Consider the following 16,617-nt stretch of genomic DNA (forward strand, 5'->3'; position numbering starts at 1 on the left):
TCTAGCAGCGATCAGAGCAACTGTAGTAGCATCTATGCACTTCTAGCATATCTTAAATACGACTGTGTGGACGTTCCCAGATGAACTGCTTTCAATCAGTCCATCCTCTAATGGTAACATCCACCTATTAATGATAAAAAAACCTCTGCCATCAATGTGACATGCACAAGAACAGACAACATTGGCAGAGGGAGCAGGCTGTTGGGAGCTTGCGGAAGTAATGCTTCTCTGTAGGAATTTGGGCGGTTCTGGGGGTGGTTCCTTCTTAAGTAATGCTGAAACGAAAGTGTAGAAAAAAACTGCAGTAGCAAGTGAAAACACAAGAGACAGGCTGCTTATGAGAGAAAAAGGTAAGTCAATCTGCTTAAGGCGGGATGGTTTCTAATTTTTTTTGCAAACATAAATGTTTAACATTTTTACCATGAAGTAGTGTAGGTTAGTAAACTTTCTTTCCCTGCGTCCTGAAAATCTATAGCAGTATGCTAGTCTTTTGCTTCTTAATGGTGACTTCTTAAGCTCATTACTTTATATTTGGAGCTTTGATATTAGAAATTTTGCCCTGTTGATTTACCCTTTATTCTGAGCAGTGCTCCTGCTTTGTTTACATCAGGGATGTGCAATTAGCGGACCTCCAGCTGTTGCAAAACTACAAGTCCCATCATGCCTCTGCCTCTGGGTGACATGCTTGTGGCTGTCAGTCTTGCTATGCCTCATGGGACTTGTAGTTCTGCAACAGCTGGAGGTCCGCTAATTGCATATCCCTGGTTTACATAGTATGCTGCCAAGTTGGTGCTGAGAGACGCGGGGTGAGAGAAAGCTACAGAGAACAAACTATTTCTGTACTACTTGCGGACTATGCAAATACATCAATGTCTCTATAGCCTGGCCACAGGTTCACTTCAACATTTCTAGAAAAACATGGGAGCCGCCATGCTGTCATACTTGTGAAAATTTTAACTGGCTCTTATGCAGATTTGTTGGTCTTGGTACTTTTTCATTGATCCAAAAGAAGTATGCAGATAAGTCCATTTGTATTGGCAGCCTTCATGCTTCTTTGAGGATATGGCCGTTTAATCTACAATATTCAGGTGGTCTTCAATCTTTTATTCTTCTACCGTGACTTAAAGGAAATGTGTCAAAAGACTGTACACCCTGTTAAAAATCTTTGCAGCATATTTCTGTAATGCATACACGCTTACCCCCTTTACAATGCAATTAAAAAAAATTCTTTGCCAGTAATGCCATCCTCTCATAAGACCTGTTGTGAACTGACATTGCACAGAATATTTGTAGAGGGTGGTGCCAGCCCTACCAGTGTCTTCTGCTCATCTACTAATCCGCTCCCACATCTCTACAATATAAAGGCTAATTATGTGAGTCCCTGATGGGGGACTGTGGTAAATAGCCTCTTGAAGGTGGGATAGGTTTACATTTCTGACCAGATTGTTTATCAATTACGGCAAAAAAATATAAAACTAACTTACAATATTTACAGAGCAAAAGAGCACTTTATTTTTATTTTTTTTAAGTTCTAGGAAGTATGACCGTTTGTTTTTAACTTATTTATTTTTTTCGTTCAGGCTGTTGATGACATGAATGGGAAGGACATGAACGGTAAAAACATCTATGTGGGTCGTGCCCAGAAAAAAGTTGAGCGGCAGACGGAGCTTAAACGAAAATTTGAGCAAATGAAGCAGGACCGTATCACCAGATACCAGGTTAGTTTATTTCTACAACTTGGCTCCACCTAAAACTGTTTTCATTTTGAGTAAGGGAGAGATAAAGCCCCTGTTTGTATTTTGCCATTTTGGGGAGATTTGTCTTCACTTCTGTCCCATAACCAACGCAGGAAGTTCCTGCAAATTAAGGGAGTCCCTTGGGGACTCCCCAGACCAGTACTAGTGCCCCCATTGGAAAGTTCTTTTACATTTTTGGGGACAGTGCAAAATGTTGGATTATGTACTTTTAATGCTAATGAGGAATTTTCTCCCTCATGTGGACAAACGGCAGTAAAAAAAACCTGATGGTTTCTTACCTTGCTCTACGCTATCCAAAAAGAACGTTTTGCCTTATATTTTAATTGTCGGGACTTGTTAGAATTGGTCTTGTTTTATTGTTGCTGGCAGTCTTAAGGTTATAAAGTGAGGCCAGTCTCTATCCACAGGCCAATAGATGGCAATAAAAACATGATTCTATCCTGTCCTCCCTTATATCAAAACTTCAAGAAAATGTCTGGAACCAGTCTTCAAAGGAAGTGTCTGATTACAGAGTTATAGGTACTAGTAAAGGTTTGTGAATTAGTCTGCATGTTCAGATTTTCATCAGGACATCTGCAGGTTTGTGTGGTTTAAGTGGATGCATAGCATAATTCCAGAGACTTGGCCTGTGATAAAACGAAGTTAAGGACAGGTCTGGGTTTAGACAGTATGATGACTGACATTTGCACTGAAAGCAGCAGTAAAACATTACCAAACAGGGAAGCACATGCTGTATATTAAGCAAGCATGCCCCATAAATGTTTTAAATTTGGATTTGCTTAAGTAGATGGAAGTTCTAATTTTTTTGTTGTCTGTTTTAGGGTGTTAACCTTTATGTAAAAAATCTTGATGATGGGATCGATGATGAGCGACTTCGCAAGGAGTTTTCACCCTTTGGCACCATCACAAGTGCAAAGGTAAATATTTTAGTGTTTGATATCTAGACAGAGTTCTAAAAAAAAGGCAAAGAAAAAAAACAAACCTATAACTAAAAATGTCTTCCTCCTTCAGGTCATGATGGAAGGAGGACGCAGCAAGGGCTTTGGCTTTGTCTGTTTTTCATCCCCTGAAGAAGCAACCAAAGCTGTGACGGAGATGAATGGCAGAATCGTGGCAACAAAACCCCTGTATGTAGCCCTGGCTCAGCGTAAAGAGGAGCGCCAGGCTCATCTGACTAATCAGTACATGCAGAGAATGGCAAGTGTCAGGGCTGTGCCTAATCCAGTCATAAACCCTTACCAGCCACCACCATCCAGTTATTTCATGGCTGCCCTTCCACCGGTATGTATTCATGCACTTAGACTTGTTCAGTCAACATTAAGCAATTAGTTTGGATGCTAAAGGCTTTTTCTTGCAGGCTCAAAACCGTGCTGCATATTACCCAGCTGGACAGATTGCACAGCTTAGACCAAACCCTCGCTGGACCGCGCAAGGTGCTAGACCACACCGTAAGTTAAACCTTGACTATGTTAATATCTAAAGTTCAAGGCAAGCATGTTACCCTTTCTGCAATTATTGTTATGAAGTTTAATTTGTCTTTTTTCATTATCTTGGCTATTGCATTAAATCATTTGGGCTCATGAATTAATCTTCATTGCATTTCAGCGGTGGTGAAAGCATAGTTCATTCTGTCTTGGTTTATAGCAGCTAATATGTAAAGGTGATACAGCTAGATTAGTTGACAATACTTTAATACAGAGCATGACTGCTGCTGATTGTACATGCAGGGAAACGAGCAGATTAAAAAACCTTCCCCAATATTTAGCTACCTTCCTGTTACACAATCTGTTGTGACAAGTACAGTGGTTGGTCCAATCATACCTGCCCAGCTGGTTGTCTTTTTAGTGACGACTAAAGGTCGACTTTTTTTTTTTTTTTAAACCCCGAGGGGGTTAGCTTGTGGGCACGCTCCCATGTCATACACTTGGCGTCCATAGACGCCAAGTGTATGACTGTCCCGGCGGCCTCGTCCTTAGATGTGATTGACCGCAGCAGGAGCCAATGGCTGCGCTGCAATCAATCTATCCTATCAGCGGCCAGACTCGTGGAAGAGGACACCAGGGGACGTGTACAGCAGGTGAACGGCTCAGGTAAGTAAATCGGGGGGGCTGGGGGCCAATGACAACGAGGTGTTTTTTCACCTTAATGCATTGAAGTGAAAAAAAACAGTATTTTCTGCTAGAAAATTATTTGGAACCACCAAACATTATACATTTTATGTCACACGGTATTTGCACAGCGGACCAATTAATAAAAATATAGTTAGCCCAGTTTTTTTTTTTAATCTATATTATACATGTACACTGGAGGCTTGTGTTTAATGTTTAATTTAAGAAATTTAGTATCACTTAACATTTAGATTTTATGAGATGAAGGTAAAAAATCGGCCTAACCGATCGGTCCAAAAATCTGCATGCGTCAGAAAAACCCATATCAGTCGATCTCTAGTGACGATCACAGCTAAAATGCCTTACAAGCTTTGCCCTTGGTTGTAATTGCTTTTTTTGAAAAATCTACTTGTGTTTTTTACAGCATTCCAAAACATGCCAGGAGCCATCCGCCCTGCTGCACCTCGTCCGCCTACTTTTAGTACGATGAGACCGACTTCTCAGGTCCCACGCGTTGTTTCAGCTCAGCGTGTTGGTAAGTAATTTATTCAGGGGCAGCTATCTGCAGCTGATGTTTTGAGCAGCTCTGTTGCAGATAAAAAAAAAAAAAAACTAAACGCAAGCTGCAAAAGTTTTATACTTTCCTGTCCCAATCACCATTCCCTTCTTTGCTCCATTGCAGAGTTGCATGTTCTGGACAAATCTTTACATATGACACACACGTTTGCCAGGCTGTCCTTCACTGCATTACGTGGAACAGACAGACAAGCCGGTGGGCCCCATAGTGCAGATTGAGGGATGTTGGCATTGAAGTGTCAGATGTGGAGGTTCTGTCTGGAGACTATATAGGTCAAGAGTGAAGATCCAAGGACCAGCACAGGCCATTCAAAACACTTGAGGTTTTATAATTTGTTAGCACCTATAACTTTAAAGAGGAAGTAAACGCTGTAGCCCCCCCCCCCCCCCCCCCCCCTTCCCTGCAATGTAAAGGCATAATGTGCTAGTAACTAGCACATTATGTGACACCTGCAAACGACGCCTGCGTCATCCCTGCTGCAGGCCGCATCCATCTTCGCCTTTCTCCCTTCCGGGGCTGCATACTCCGGCTGTTTGGCCAGAGCCGTGTGACGTCATGCATGCAGGAGCCGTTGGTCTGCACACGCTTCTGTAGAAATGGCGCTGGCACAGTATACAGTAAATATCTCAAATGGTGCAAGTTTAGGAGATATTTACAGTACCTATAGGTAAGCCTTATTATAGGCTTGCCTATATAGGTACATATACAGGGAGGTTTACAACCTCCTTTAAGTAAATATTTCTTGTAAGATACTAGCTTCTATTTTATATATTTTATAAAGTGTTTTTTTGTGTGTGAAGGGATATATTGCAGACTGTAGCAAAGAGGAAAATGTGCTACTGGGCAGGGATATTGAAGGTCACAAACATTTCCTGGTGTGGTCCTGCTATAGTTTACTAAAATGCATGATTTTCCCTTGAAGGCCTTGTTTACACCTGTGGGTTGGGCAGGGAGGTAGTACCACCGACCAAACATGACCAACTGAATGGGGCTGCACAGCAACCATGTGTGGTGGTGTGGGTTTTTAGAGTTTAAAGCGGGGGTTCACCCTGTTAAAAAAAAAAAAAAAAAATGTTTTTTTTTATTATTCCATTACTTTCGGCATCGTAGCGCGAGCTACGGTATGCCGGTCCTAAATTTTTAATCCCCGTACTCACTGTGCTATCGTTGATTGAAGAATCCGGGGAATGGGCGTTCCTATGGTGAGAGAAGGTGATTGACGGCCGGCCCTGGCACGTCACGCTTCTCCGGAAATAGCCGAAATAGGCTTGGCTATTCACGGCGCCTGCGCATAGCCTGTGCGCAGGCGCTGTGAATAGCCGAGACCTACTCCGGCTGTCTTCGGGGAGCGTGACGTGCCAGAGCCGGCCGTCAATCATCCTCCCTCTCCATAGGCACGCCCATTCCCCGCGGGAGTCGGATTCTTCAATCAACAATAGCACAGTGAGTACGGGGATTAAAAATTTAAGACCGGCATACCGTAGCTCGCGCTACGATGCCGAAAGTAATGGAATAATGAGGTGAAGGAGGGTGAACTACCGCTTTAATGTAATGACATGCACAACCCCATTAAATGCCTTCTGAAAAGCAATCGGAGGGCGACACAAGTGTTAACAAAGACTGCAATGAGTTTAATATGTGCATTCAAAAGAACTAGCATTCCGCTGTATCTATTCATGCCCATACTCTAATAGGCCTTTACTGTCCTCATTAACTTGCATTCTGGTAAATGTAGACACACAAAATAGTGTGCTTGGTGTACTGTGTAAAACTGCACGTCTGGAGAAATGATTATAGTACTGTTCAAAATATGTATGCATTTCCATTTTTATTTTTCTTGCAACAAGCCACATACAATGTACAGTAAGACTATGCACAGATCTTAATTGAGCGGGGAATATGTGTAGTACAGAGATTCTCCAGTAAACTGCAGTCATTGTGAGCTCTATGGAAAGACCCACATTTCAGTGACTAGGGAAGGAGGACTTTCAAAAATCTAACTTTGCTTTGTTTTTTGGTTTTTTGTTCCCCCAGCGAACACCTCAACACAGACAATGGGCCCTCGTCCTACAAACGCTGCCGCTGCTGCAGCTGCAAATTCGGCAGTTCGTACAGTTCCTCAGTACAAGTATGCTGCTGGTGTGCGCAATCCACAGCAGCACCTCAACGCCCAGCCACAGGTTGCTATGCAACAGGTAATTGCACGCTCCGCTATGGTTAGGATTCTGTTGACTGCTGCTTTTGACAGTGGTTGACTTTAACTTCTAAAGTCCAAGACCAAAATTAACTTGATATTTTAGTAACTGTTATACTTGTCTTGGGGGCTTTTAGAAATGCATCTAGTGTTTGTCCCGTTAAGGTCCTATAGTTTTGTGCTGCTTCTATTTGGCACAATGACACTTTCTGTTTTTATTGGGAAGTGCTCAGTGGGTCCCACATGGGCTGGGCATGGTCAGTTTTTTTTTTGTAAATGACCCCAATATATAGATGACTACATTTGTACTTTTTTTTTTTTTTTTAAAGCTACTGTTGCAGAATTGATTTAGGCATTTGTATCGGTAGTACTATTGCTGACCAGTGTTTTTTGTTCCTTTTCAGCCTGCTGTACATGTGCAGGGTCAGGAACCCTTGACTGCCTCCATGCTGGCTGCAGCCCCACCTCAAGAGCAGAAGCAGATGCTTGGTATGTAAAGCTGCTGCTTACATGATATTGTACAAATCTGATTTCCAGGATTATTGTGGCTGAACCCATGGTTTTATTTTTTAGGTGAGCGCCTCTTCCCACTGATCCAAGCCATGCACCCAACTCTAGCTGGAAAGATCACTGGAATGTTGCTGGAAATTGACAATTCTGAGTTGCTTCATATGCTTGAGTCACCGGAATCCCTTCGATCAAAGGTATGTGAATGTTTTCTTTTAAACACGGGACACGTTTTATTTCTATTTAACACAGGACAGATTGATGTAGATAAAAGTTAAATTTCTAAAACTTTTCTCTCCCCAGGTTGATGAAGCAGTTGCTGTCCTTCAAGCCCATCAGGCCAAGGAAGCTGCACAGAAGTCTGTTGGCAATGCCACTGGAGTTGCAGCTGTCTAATATGTAAGCTTGAGGGACTTCTTGTTTTTACATATTCAGATTTGTGAAGTGATTTAATTCTCAGCTTGTAACTTGATATCTGCAGTTCCTCAGTATAGGCTTGAATTTTCAAACTTGTCTGTGTATGTATTCTGCTCTTTTAGGATTAGTACCTGCAATCTATCTCCTACGTCGTCGTCTATGGTATTTTGACCACTGGCTTACTGCTGAGACCCCTGTTCCTTATTTTTCTGCCTCATGGAGTCACTGCTTTTATACAGTGGAAGACCAGTTGCCCTTACTGGACAGTTCCACATTTTTGTTCCCAATACCCCCCTTGGGTATCCTCGGCATGCGACCGATTACCACCTGTGCCTCCCAGGCACTAGTGCACTCTTTTTTTTACACTGATTTCTTCAAGCCATCTAAGACACTTTAGGTACAAGGCCAATCTTGCTATTCTTTTCATTGATATTATCCGGTGCCTTTTTTGTGGTAATCCCTGGCAGTCGTGACGCTTGTCCTGAAGACATTTGGCGTCTTTTCTACGCATATTTCTATGCCATCATTCTCCTTCACACTCCTGAAGAAACGGAACTTTGGTTCCGAGAAAAGCGGCGAGTCAAACTTTTCCCACTCGGATATTAAACGAACTGTATGCCACTTCATCTGCCATCTAGTTTTTTTTTTTTTGTGTACATAATATTGGGGCCAAGAGTGTTCTCGTGATTGAGGCTTTGTTACCTACTGTTTAAAATGAACAGATCTGTTGTTAATGCGCATGCTACAGATCCTCATTTTTACTTAAGATGTAAATAAAGATTTTGACATTTTAATACGGTCGAGTTGTCGGGTACCTTTTAAAAGTCTACTTTGCCAGTTTTCCTTTATTTTTTCATGAAAGTGACTGATCTCTGAACGGGGACAAAGTATCACTGTGTTGGGCCTATGGGCCCTGCATTTCAGATAATTCAAATAGCTGGATATTGTCCTTTAAAAGCTAAAAATTTAGAAACCTAAGGTAAAATGTATGTCCCCAATTATCCCCAGTATTGCACTCTTGCATGCAAGAGATCAGTTTCCTATAAAACATTACAAACAGAATATGCGTAGCGGATACATGAGGAGAATTTGGGTAGGTGACCAGGGTATAACTGTTGGCCATGCTAGCCTGATGTCCAGGTTTAGTTGCATGTGACCACTTTGGCAGAACTGTCCCGTTTTGCCAGTAGAAACTACAACACAACTGGCTTTAAATGCGACTTTTTCATGAAAGAAAAGTGTAAAGTGACAGCAGAAAGAAGACCAATGCTTGAGTCTGCCCCATTTTTTTTTTTTTTCTTCTTTCCTTTCTGACTACCTCCACTGAAAATCTAATTTCAAACATCAACTACTCATTCTGCAAGTTAATACTTTCTAAGATTATTTTTGAATTCTTCTTTGAGGTCCTGTCCCTGTGTTTCTTGATCTTGGCTTCATATTGACAATACTGCCCGCTTGAATTTCATTTACCCCCTTGCTGTATTTAAAAGTTGCAATCATGTCTCTCATTTGCCTTCTTTCCTCCAGACGGTACATATTGCGTTCCTGAAGTCTCTCCTGATATGTTTTATCCCTCAGACCCTTCATTTTTGTTGCCTGTGTCTGGACTCGTTCTATCTTGTATCTTTTTGTAAATGAGGGCTCCAGAGCTGGACACAGTATTTTAAAGATCTATGTAGGGAAATCATTGTTTTGTTCTAAAACGGGTTGTACCATGTGCATATTGGGGGGGGGGGGGGGGGGGGGAGAAAAGCAGTATTTTACCTTAGTGGTGTCACAGCACTAATAGAGAGAGATGACGAATTATAACCACATAAAATGACCTCACAAGTAACAAGGATGGCTACTATGCTGTCACATGCAACTAGGGTAATCTAACCACTAAATACTTTAAATGTCTACATGTTATGCCCAGTATTAAATGTCACTGGTTGACAGCAGACAGAGCGTTGTCCCAGTCCATTTAAGCAGTTAAACTTGAAATGTGCTTTCCCATATTAAACCCATACAATAGACAAATGTAATATCTCGAAGTGTCACATCTGGATATCTCTGGCTCAGAGGTGGGCCTTAAGTAAAACTTCTACTGTACAGATTTAGTTTTTGTGACCTTGGAGCTACCATCCATGTTGAAGATAATTCCTCCTTGTGCACTTGAGCCTGTATGTTGCTCATTCATTATGTTAAGCAGCGAACTAGCTTTTCTTCCTTTTTAAATCTCAGTAACTATATCAAATGTTTTGCTCCAGTCAAATGTAAAAGACTTGCATTTGTAGCTGCCTCTAATGTGCCTTCAGTGTATTGATTACAATATATTTAGACACACCCTCAGGTTACTGATGGGAATAGAACTTGCAGCGTCAGCAATTTAAAGCTTATGCATTTACCATTGAGCTCTTTGGTCTCAGCCGGTGTTCTAAAAGTGAATGTGGGGTTACCCTTTTCAGGTACCGAATGCGAGTTACTGTTCATTTCGCATGTATTTTATTGTGACGTTTTGGAAAGCCAAAGTTAAAGGCATAGTCCACCTTTTAGGACCATGGTCACACAGAACATGAGTCATTATTGAACAACCCCAATCCTGAATTGCACAACGTTTCTTATTTAGATTTCTTCTTTTTTTTTTTTTTGGTTGTGCAAGCAGGATCTGCAAATGAGATAAATGTCCCATCTGCTACTTTGGCAAAGCAAGTCTTATCATGCCTGCTCTTGTATGCACATTTACACATACACGTGCAAGCTGACCACACCATCTTTATACAATCCATTTTAGCTTTACCAAAATGGTAAAGTCCTACCTAATCCAATTTGTAGCTAATGGGGCAGGCTGGTGATCTACATAGTTAGTAGATCTAAAGGACTGTGCAATAAGAATGGAATGTCTGATGGGCGTTAGACTTTCAGAGGGAGGGACAGTACTTGAAGCTTCACTCTGTGCAGTGCTGCAAGTGCTGCTGTTAGAGATGCGGGTCAGGAGTTTGTGCTAACTCAATTTAAAGTTAGTAATGAAGCTAACTCTGCTTTTCACTAAAGTGTATATAAACAATAAATTAAGTGGGTTCTAAAGTTAACACAGGGAAAGCATTAAGGTTGGGGAACATTTTAAGGTAAGAAATGCCATTACTTCTACCCACTGCCATCCCTAAACACTCATCTGGCGCTTGTCATTGCTCCAGAGCTGTATTGGCATCAGAAGCCATAGGCTTATTCTGCTGTCAAACCTTTGCGTAGGGAGTGGTGGCATGGATTTCTTGCGTTTATGGACATGCATGGGTACAGTGGCACTTGGAGGAGGGATGGACAGACACAGCAGACGGGTGACTGTCAGAGGGGATAAGAGTCTGCAAAAACTTTGCACATAATGGGTATAGTACCTTGCGTTTTTTTGTAAAAATATATTTTTTTTTTTTTTTTATATATCCCTTTAACTTGCTCCAGTCTGTTAACCACTTAAGCCCCGGCAGGTTTTACCCCTTTAATGACCAGATCATTTATTTTGCAATACAGCGATGCGTTGCATATTGAAAATTGTGACACGTATCCAGACAAAATTTACGTCCTTTTCCCACAAATGGAGCTTTTTTTGGTATTGGATCACCTCTGCGGTTATTTTTTGCGCTATAAACAAAGGATAATTTTTCAATTGAAATTCTGTTATACATACCCAACAAACAATACATAAAACAATTTATTCATTGGTGTAGGCCAATATGTGTTCCACATATTTTTGTTAAAAAAAAAAAAAATCCCATTAAGTGTATATTGATTTGTGCAAAAGTTATAAGGTCTACAAAATAGGGGAAAGATTTATGGCATTTTTATTTTTTTACTAGTAATGGCAGTATTTTTAGTAGGACTGTGACTTTGTGACAGACTGGATGTTTAACTTTTTTTTTTGGTACCAGTGACATTCTAGTCATATCCACCGATTACTGTATAAATGACACTGCCAGGAAAGGGGTAAACCCTAGGGGGCAATCCTAAGGGTCAAGTGTGTCCTAGTGAGGTGTCTCTAACTGGGTGGAACAGACTGGGAGTACAGAGAGATTGCTGTTCCTAATCGCACATTATCACACTGTACTCCTCTGACAGAACGGGAATGGCAGATCCCTGTTCTGCCCCTCTGAGAAGCAATCGTGGGTGGCTGGCGGACATCGACTGCTGGCCCATGCATCGGCTCCCTCACTGGCCAGTGTCTCGTGCACAAAATGACGTATAGGTACGTTTCGTGCAATAAGGCCGCCCTACAGCAGTATATATGCGGTGGGCAGTCTTTAAGTGGTTTAATCTCCAATTAAAAGCTTTTTATCCAAGTGGTGGTTAAACCCTTACATATACCCAGAAAAGTGAATGGCCTCAGGTGGTGGAGATGAAACAAATCCTCCATAAGTTATAGCTGCAGTTTTCTTTACATCTTTTCAAAGTGTTGAATTTATAAGCTTGTCTGAGGTTTAGAAAAAGGGGGTATAGATTTGAAATTACACTCTGCAAAGCTGAGGAGGGCTCTGAAAGCTGATTGGAGGGAAGAGACATACCCCCCTCTTCACACAGCACATAGGAACAGAGATGAGGCTGTCAATCAGCTGGAGGTCCCTCCCTTGTCACCTGTTTTCTCTTGGTATCAGGAAAACCTATCAGAAGTAACTGATGCTGATAGCAGAGGAAGGAAGCGGCAGACACAAATATAATTTAGTGTTCTTAATTAAGGCAAGTACTCACTATAGAGCAGGGGTCTCAAACTGGCAGCCCTCCAACTGTTGCAAAACTACAAGTCCCATCATGCCTCTGCCTGTGGGAGTCAGGCTTGTACCTGTCAGTCTTGCAATGCCTCATGGGACTTGTAGTTTTGCAGCTGCTGGAGGGCCGCCAGTTTGAGACCCCTGCTATAGAGGGATATGCTGTGTTCATATTTCATGTCTGAGGTTTACAACCACAAGTACAAAAAGCAAGCTGATCTCCCAGAAATTTAGGGAGTGCATTACTTCTGGTTAGTTTTCAACCTGGCCTGTTGCTCTTTAACTGCAGATCACCTCCTGATAGGGAGGCGTTCTGTAGTCCAGTGAGGAAAGAAACTGTAAACCAGCCCCCCTATCAAAGGACAGCTGGATGTTTGTCTCCGCAATGGTTGGTTCCCATCTCAGAATTCAGTGCTACATTAAAGACTCAAGCATCAACTTACTAAATAAGCCTGTTGAAAATGTTCCAAGACATACCCAGACCTTAATTTACTTTGTTTCTAGTGGCAAAAATTGCTTAAGACACCGCATGGAAAAGCCCTGTTGTAGATATTGCATTAGTGAAAAGCAAACTTGCATGAATCATGTTGAATGGGAAAAATTGTGAGTATCCTACGAGACAAACCACGTATGCAGATCCCGAATGAATGCGGCTGATATTGTATGGAGGATCTCTGGACGGGAGCACTTTTCTTTTTATTTATCTATCTATATAATTTTTTGCCCTATCCTTGCCTTTTTCTATTGCATTTGATTCTTACTGGTCTTGTCTTCATGCTCTAGCAGCTCTTCTGTCCTTTTTCTTAACAGAGCTGCCCCTGTTTACAGTTGGGGGGTTTGATTTGCTTATGTGAGATTGTTTTATTGTCTAATATCGGGAAATACTTGGGAAGCTATACTCGCTGGATTAAGGCTTTTCTACTTCACAGGTCTCCTTTTTATAGTGATTACGCATTGAGGTGTTGACCTCCAGATCCTTCTGACTTGTTTCTTTTGTGTTTTGTTTTTGAGAGCAGCTGTCTAGAAGGCCAGCTCCCAATGTTAACAAAGTTTGTTCTATGGATGGAGTTCAAGTATACATATGTGGCCTTATGAAGGACTAAACCTAACTACCAAGATCTTCTCTGGTTTCCCCTTTTGGTACATTTGTTCCTCCCCTCCACACAAAAAGTGATCAAACGATTGAAACAGAATTCAGTGCTAGTAAAGGCAGCCGCACTACAAATGACAATCTGTAGTGGAAAAAGGTATGAGTGGTTCAGTCCAAGAGAGACCACCCGCGCTCTGCTGCAAATTGCTTCACTTGTATTCAGCTTATTTATACAATTGTAGCTTTCAATTTGGAATGTGTTTTCTGTCTGTCTACTAGCACTGAATGTTAGGTGTATGATAGAATTCAAAGCACTGATTTTTTTCAGTGTAACAGTTGTTTTAAACAAAGGTATGCACACACCCACCCTCGCTATACACCATCCTATACCCACAGTTAATCCAGAGAGAGGCAAAACACACAATGCTTTTAATTTGGTCCAAAGGGCCAAATATCTCCTAAGAGGCAATGGGGTCTTCCCTGGATCAACTTTACCTATAAATGTTATGTACATTTAGGAAAGAAGCCAGGACTTTGAAAAAATAATCTGAGCTGGACAGAACCAGCTCTGGAGGGAGTCTATTCCACATTTTCCCAGCTCTTACTGTGAAAAGCCTTTCTGTATTTGGAGGTTAAATTATTTTTCCTCCAGATGTAAAGAGTGGCCTCTTGTCTTCTGTAATGACTTTTAAAGTGAATAACACCACACTATGTTCACTATATAGACCTCTTATGTATTTATACATGTTGATCATACCCCCCCCCCCCCCCCCCATAATCTCCTCGTCCCAAGAGAATGAATTCAGTTCCTCTAAACTTTCCTCATAGCTGAGCTCATCCATGCCTTTTTATTACCCCAATATATTTTTTTTTTTAAACCGGTGCCCAAAACTTTACTGCATATTCCAGATGAGGTCTAATTTGTACAGGGGCAAAATTATCTCTCTGAAGCCCATATTTCTCAACATATATTTTGGAAACTAGCTTGGCATTGCATGCCATTAAGCTCATCTACCAGAACCCCCAGATTCTTCTCCACCATTGATTTCCCCAGTTGTGCTCCTGGTATGTATGATGCATGTATATACTTAACCCCCCAAGTGCAAACTTTGATTTATCAATACTAAACCTCATTTGTCACTTTGAGGTCGGCTTTTAAGTTGGAGACATCCTGTAAGGACGTTAATCCACTGCATAGCTTGGTGTCATCTGCAAAGACGCAAATGGTACTTTTAATCCCAGACCCAATAATTTGTAAAGATATTAAAAAGTGTCCCAACACTGAACCTTGGGGTACACCACTGATAACCTTCGACCATTCAGCGTAAGAATCATAAACCACTACTGTCTCTTACCCAGTTTTCTATCCATTTACAAACTGATCTTTCCAATGCTGTAGACCTTACCTTACACATGAGTCGGGTGGGGAACTGTCAAATGCTTTCACAAAATACAAATGTATCACGTCCACCCCTCTAAGGTTTTACTTGCCACCTAGCAAAAAGAAATCCGGTTTGTTTGACAACTTCCATCTTTCATTAATCCATCTTGAATATTGCTTAAAATATTTTCTAGAAAAACATCTATGCAGGTAGACCCCCAGGAAATGAACAGTGCTTTTGTCTGCCTTTGTTTAGTACAGTTTCCAAAGTTCAATTCCTCTAACTTTTTTATTTTTTGTAATTGTTTTTCTCCCAGGCCATAAAACGCTTCTGAGAACTTCAGCTTACCATCTGTGGAGTTCAGTTTGATGAAACCATTGAAGTTTGGGATTTGGATAAACTTCAAGCAACATTATTGATCACATCCGTGTCTTCAGTGAAATTTAGACAACTCTGGATTAATGGGGGTCTTCAGAGAACTTGAACATCATCAAAGTTCACATATTCGGGGTCCTAAAAGAACTTCACATAACACCATTGAAGTTCTCTTCATAGGAGAAAATCTATGAAAACATTGAAAAAAATTAAATCTTGTAAAAACACCGCAAAAACCTATTAAAAAAAATCATAAAAAAGGAAAGGAAACTACCATGCTTACGTACGTAACAAATGCCAGGACTGGTATACTGCTAGTCCTAGATTATATTAAAAAAACACAAAAAAATTGTAAAATATAAAAACAAACTAAATGGTTTTTTTAGACCCGGGGAAAGGCATTTTGAACACAGTACGGAAAGTTAAGCATTCCTTTCTTTGATTTTGTAATTCTTTACTGTGGAAAAGCTCAGATTTTCACCACAGTTGGTATCTCGTGGGAAAGATAGCTGAGCATGAAACATAATTTGGATTATAAAATTCTTGCTTTAATAAAAATTACTTTAAACATGTGTGTGGATTTCTTGTGGTTGGGGGTTTTATTGGACTAAAACAGATGTCAGATTAGTCATTTTCAAGTTGGATGTGTAGCTTCCATACACCCTTCTAACTTCAATCTTACTAATCTGCTTACTTGTGCCAGGTCAGTGTCTCGGGTGTTCCAACTTTGACTGCGTCCAGGCCAGTGACTAATGGATCTAGCCAGGTTACCAGCACTCAGAAGTTGCTATGGCAGTAAACATGATTCTCTCTGAGAACCCATGTCTTCGGGCTGGTTCATACAGCTGGTGTATGGTGTGATCAGACGGAGCTCAGCGCACTGATAAAGCACTGAGCTCTGTGGATCATATGGTTTTCTTTTGTTTAAAAAAAAAAACTTTAGTGATGTCACACAGACATCTTATAAAGTTAAATTGCAGGCCACACTTTTATTCAGTGCATTGTGCCCGCATTCCACTGCAACAGTGATGTAAACCTGGCACAAAGGGAATTTTACCTTGTCCATGCAGTGGGAACGTACTGGAATAGCTGCTTAACTCGGTCCATCACTGGCTCAGACATGTCTGTGCAGAGCTGCATAAAATAGAGAGCTAGAGGAGCTGATCCACTTGGAGGCTTGGTTCTGGTGGGAAAGACATCCTGATGCTCTTCTACTAATCTGTCTTGCAAAGTTCTTCCAATGTTGGCGCTTGCACACTGCAAACCTTTCATTCGTGGTCTTCAGAAATCCCTGCTGTACAGATCTTGGGCTCTCTCCATCAGTGCTTTTCAGAGGGCATTTGCCAGGTAGTGAGGGAGGTAGTAGATTGCCACCTCACTGCCTGATTTAGCCCTGTAATACACTACCTCACTACAATGGCATGCCTTTGCATTGTGGGCCTATTGAACTCAATGGTTGTATAACCACCCCCGG

The 16,617-nt window shown here is 41.3% G+C and overlaps 1 protein-coding gene across 3 annotated transcripts in view; it reads left to right on the forward strand.

The window, feature by feature from the left end:
• The window catches only part of PABPC1 (poly(A) binding protein cytoplasmic 1), a 30,116-nt gene extending 14,401 nt beyond the window's left edge, over nucleotides 1–15,715 (forward strand). The window contains exons 7-17 of one of the 3 annotated variants that reach the window (XM_040354791.1): nucleotides 1,581–1,718; nucleotides 2,579–2,674; nucleotides 2,769–3,038; nucleotides 3,115–3,205; nucleotides 4,290–4,400; nucleotides 6,468–6,637; nucleotides 7,041–7,125; nucleotides 7,210–7,340; nucleotides 7,447–7,542; nucleotides 9,088–9,090; nucleotides 15,085–15,715. In XM_040354791.1, coding sequence (XP_040210725.1) covers nucleotides 1,581–1,718; nucleotides 2,579–2,674; nucleotides 2,769–3,038; nucleotides 3,115–3,205; nucleotides 4,290–4,400; nucleotides 6,468–6,637; nucleotides 7,041–7,125; nucleotides 7,210–7,340; nucleotides 7,447–7,539 — 1,185 coding nt within the window. In that variant the 3' untranslated portion in view covers nucleotides 7,540–7,542; nucleotides 9,088–9,090; nucleotides 15,085–15,715. The remainder of the gene's footprint in view (nucleotides 1–1,580; nucleotides 1,719–2,578; nucleotides 2,675–2,768; nucleotides 3,039–3,114; nucleotides 3,206–4,289; nucleotides 4,401–6,467; nucleotides 6,638–7,040; nucleotides 7,126–7,209; nucleotides 7,341–7,446; nucleotides 7,543–9,087; nucleotides 9,091–15,084) is intronic. The other 2 variants (XM_040354790.1, XM_040354792.1) reach the window with 2 other exon arrangements.
• Nucleotides 15,716–16,617: the final 902 nt, after the last annotated feature.

The sequence above is a fragment of the Rana temporaria genome, chromosome 5 (genome assembly GCF_905171775.1).
Source record: "Rana temporaria chromosome 5, aRanTem1.1, whole genome shotgun sequence".
Classification (NCBI taxonomy): domain Eukaryota; kingdom Metazoa; phylum Chordata; class Amphibia; order Anura; family Ranidae; genus Rana; species Rana temporaria.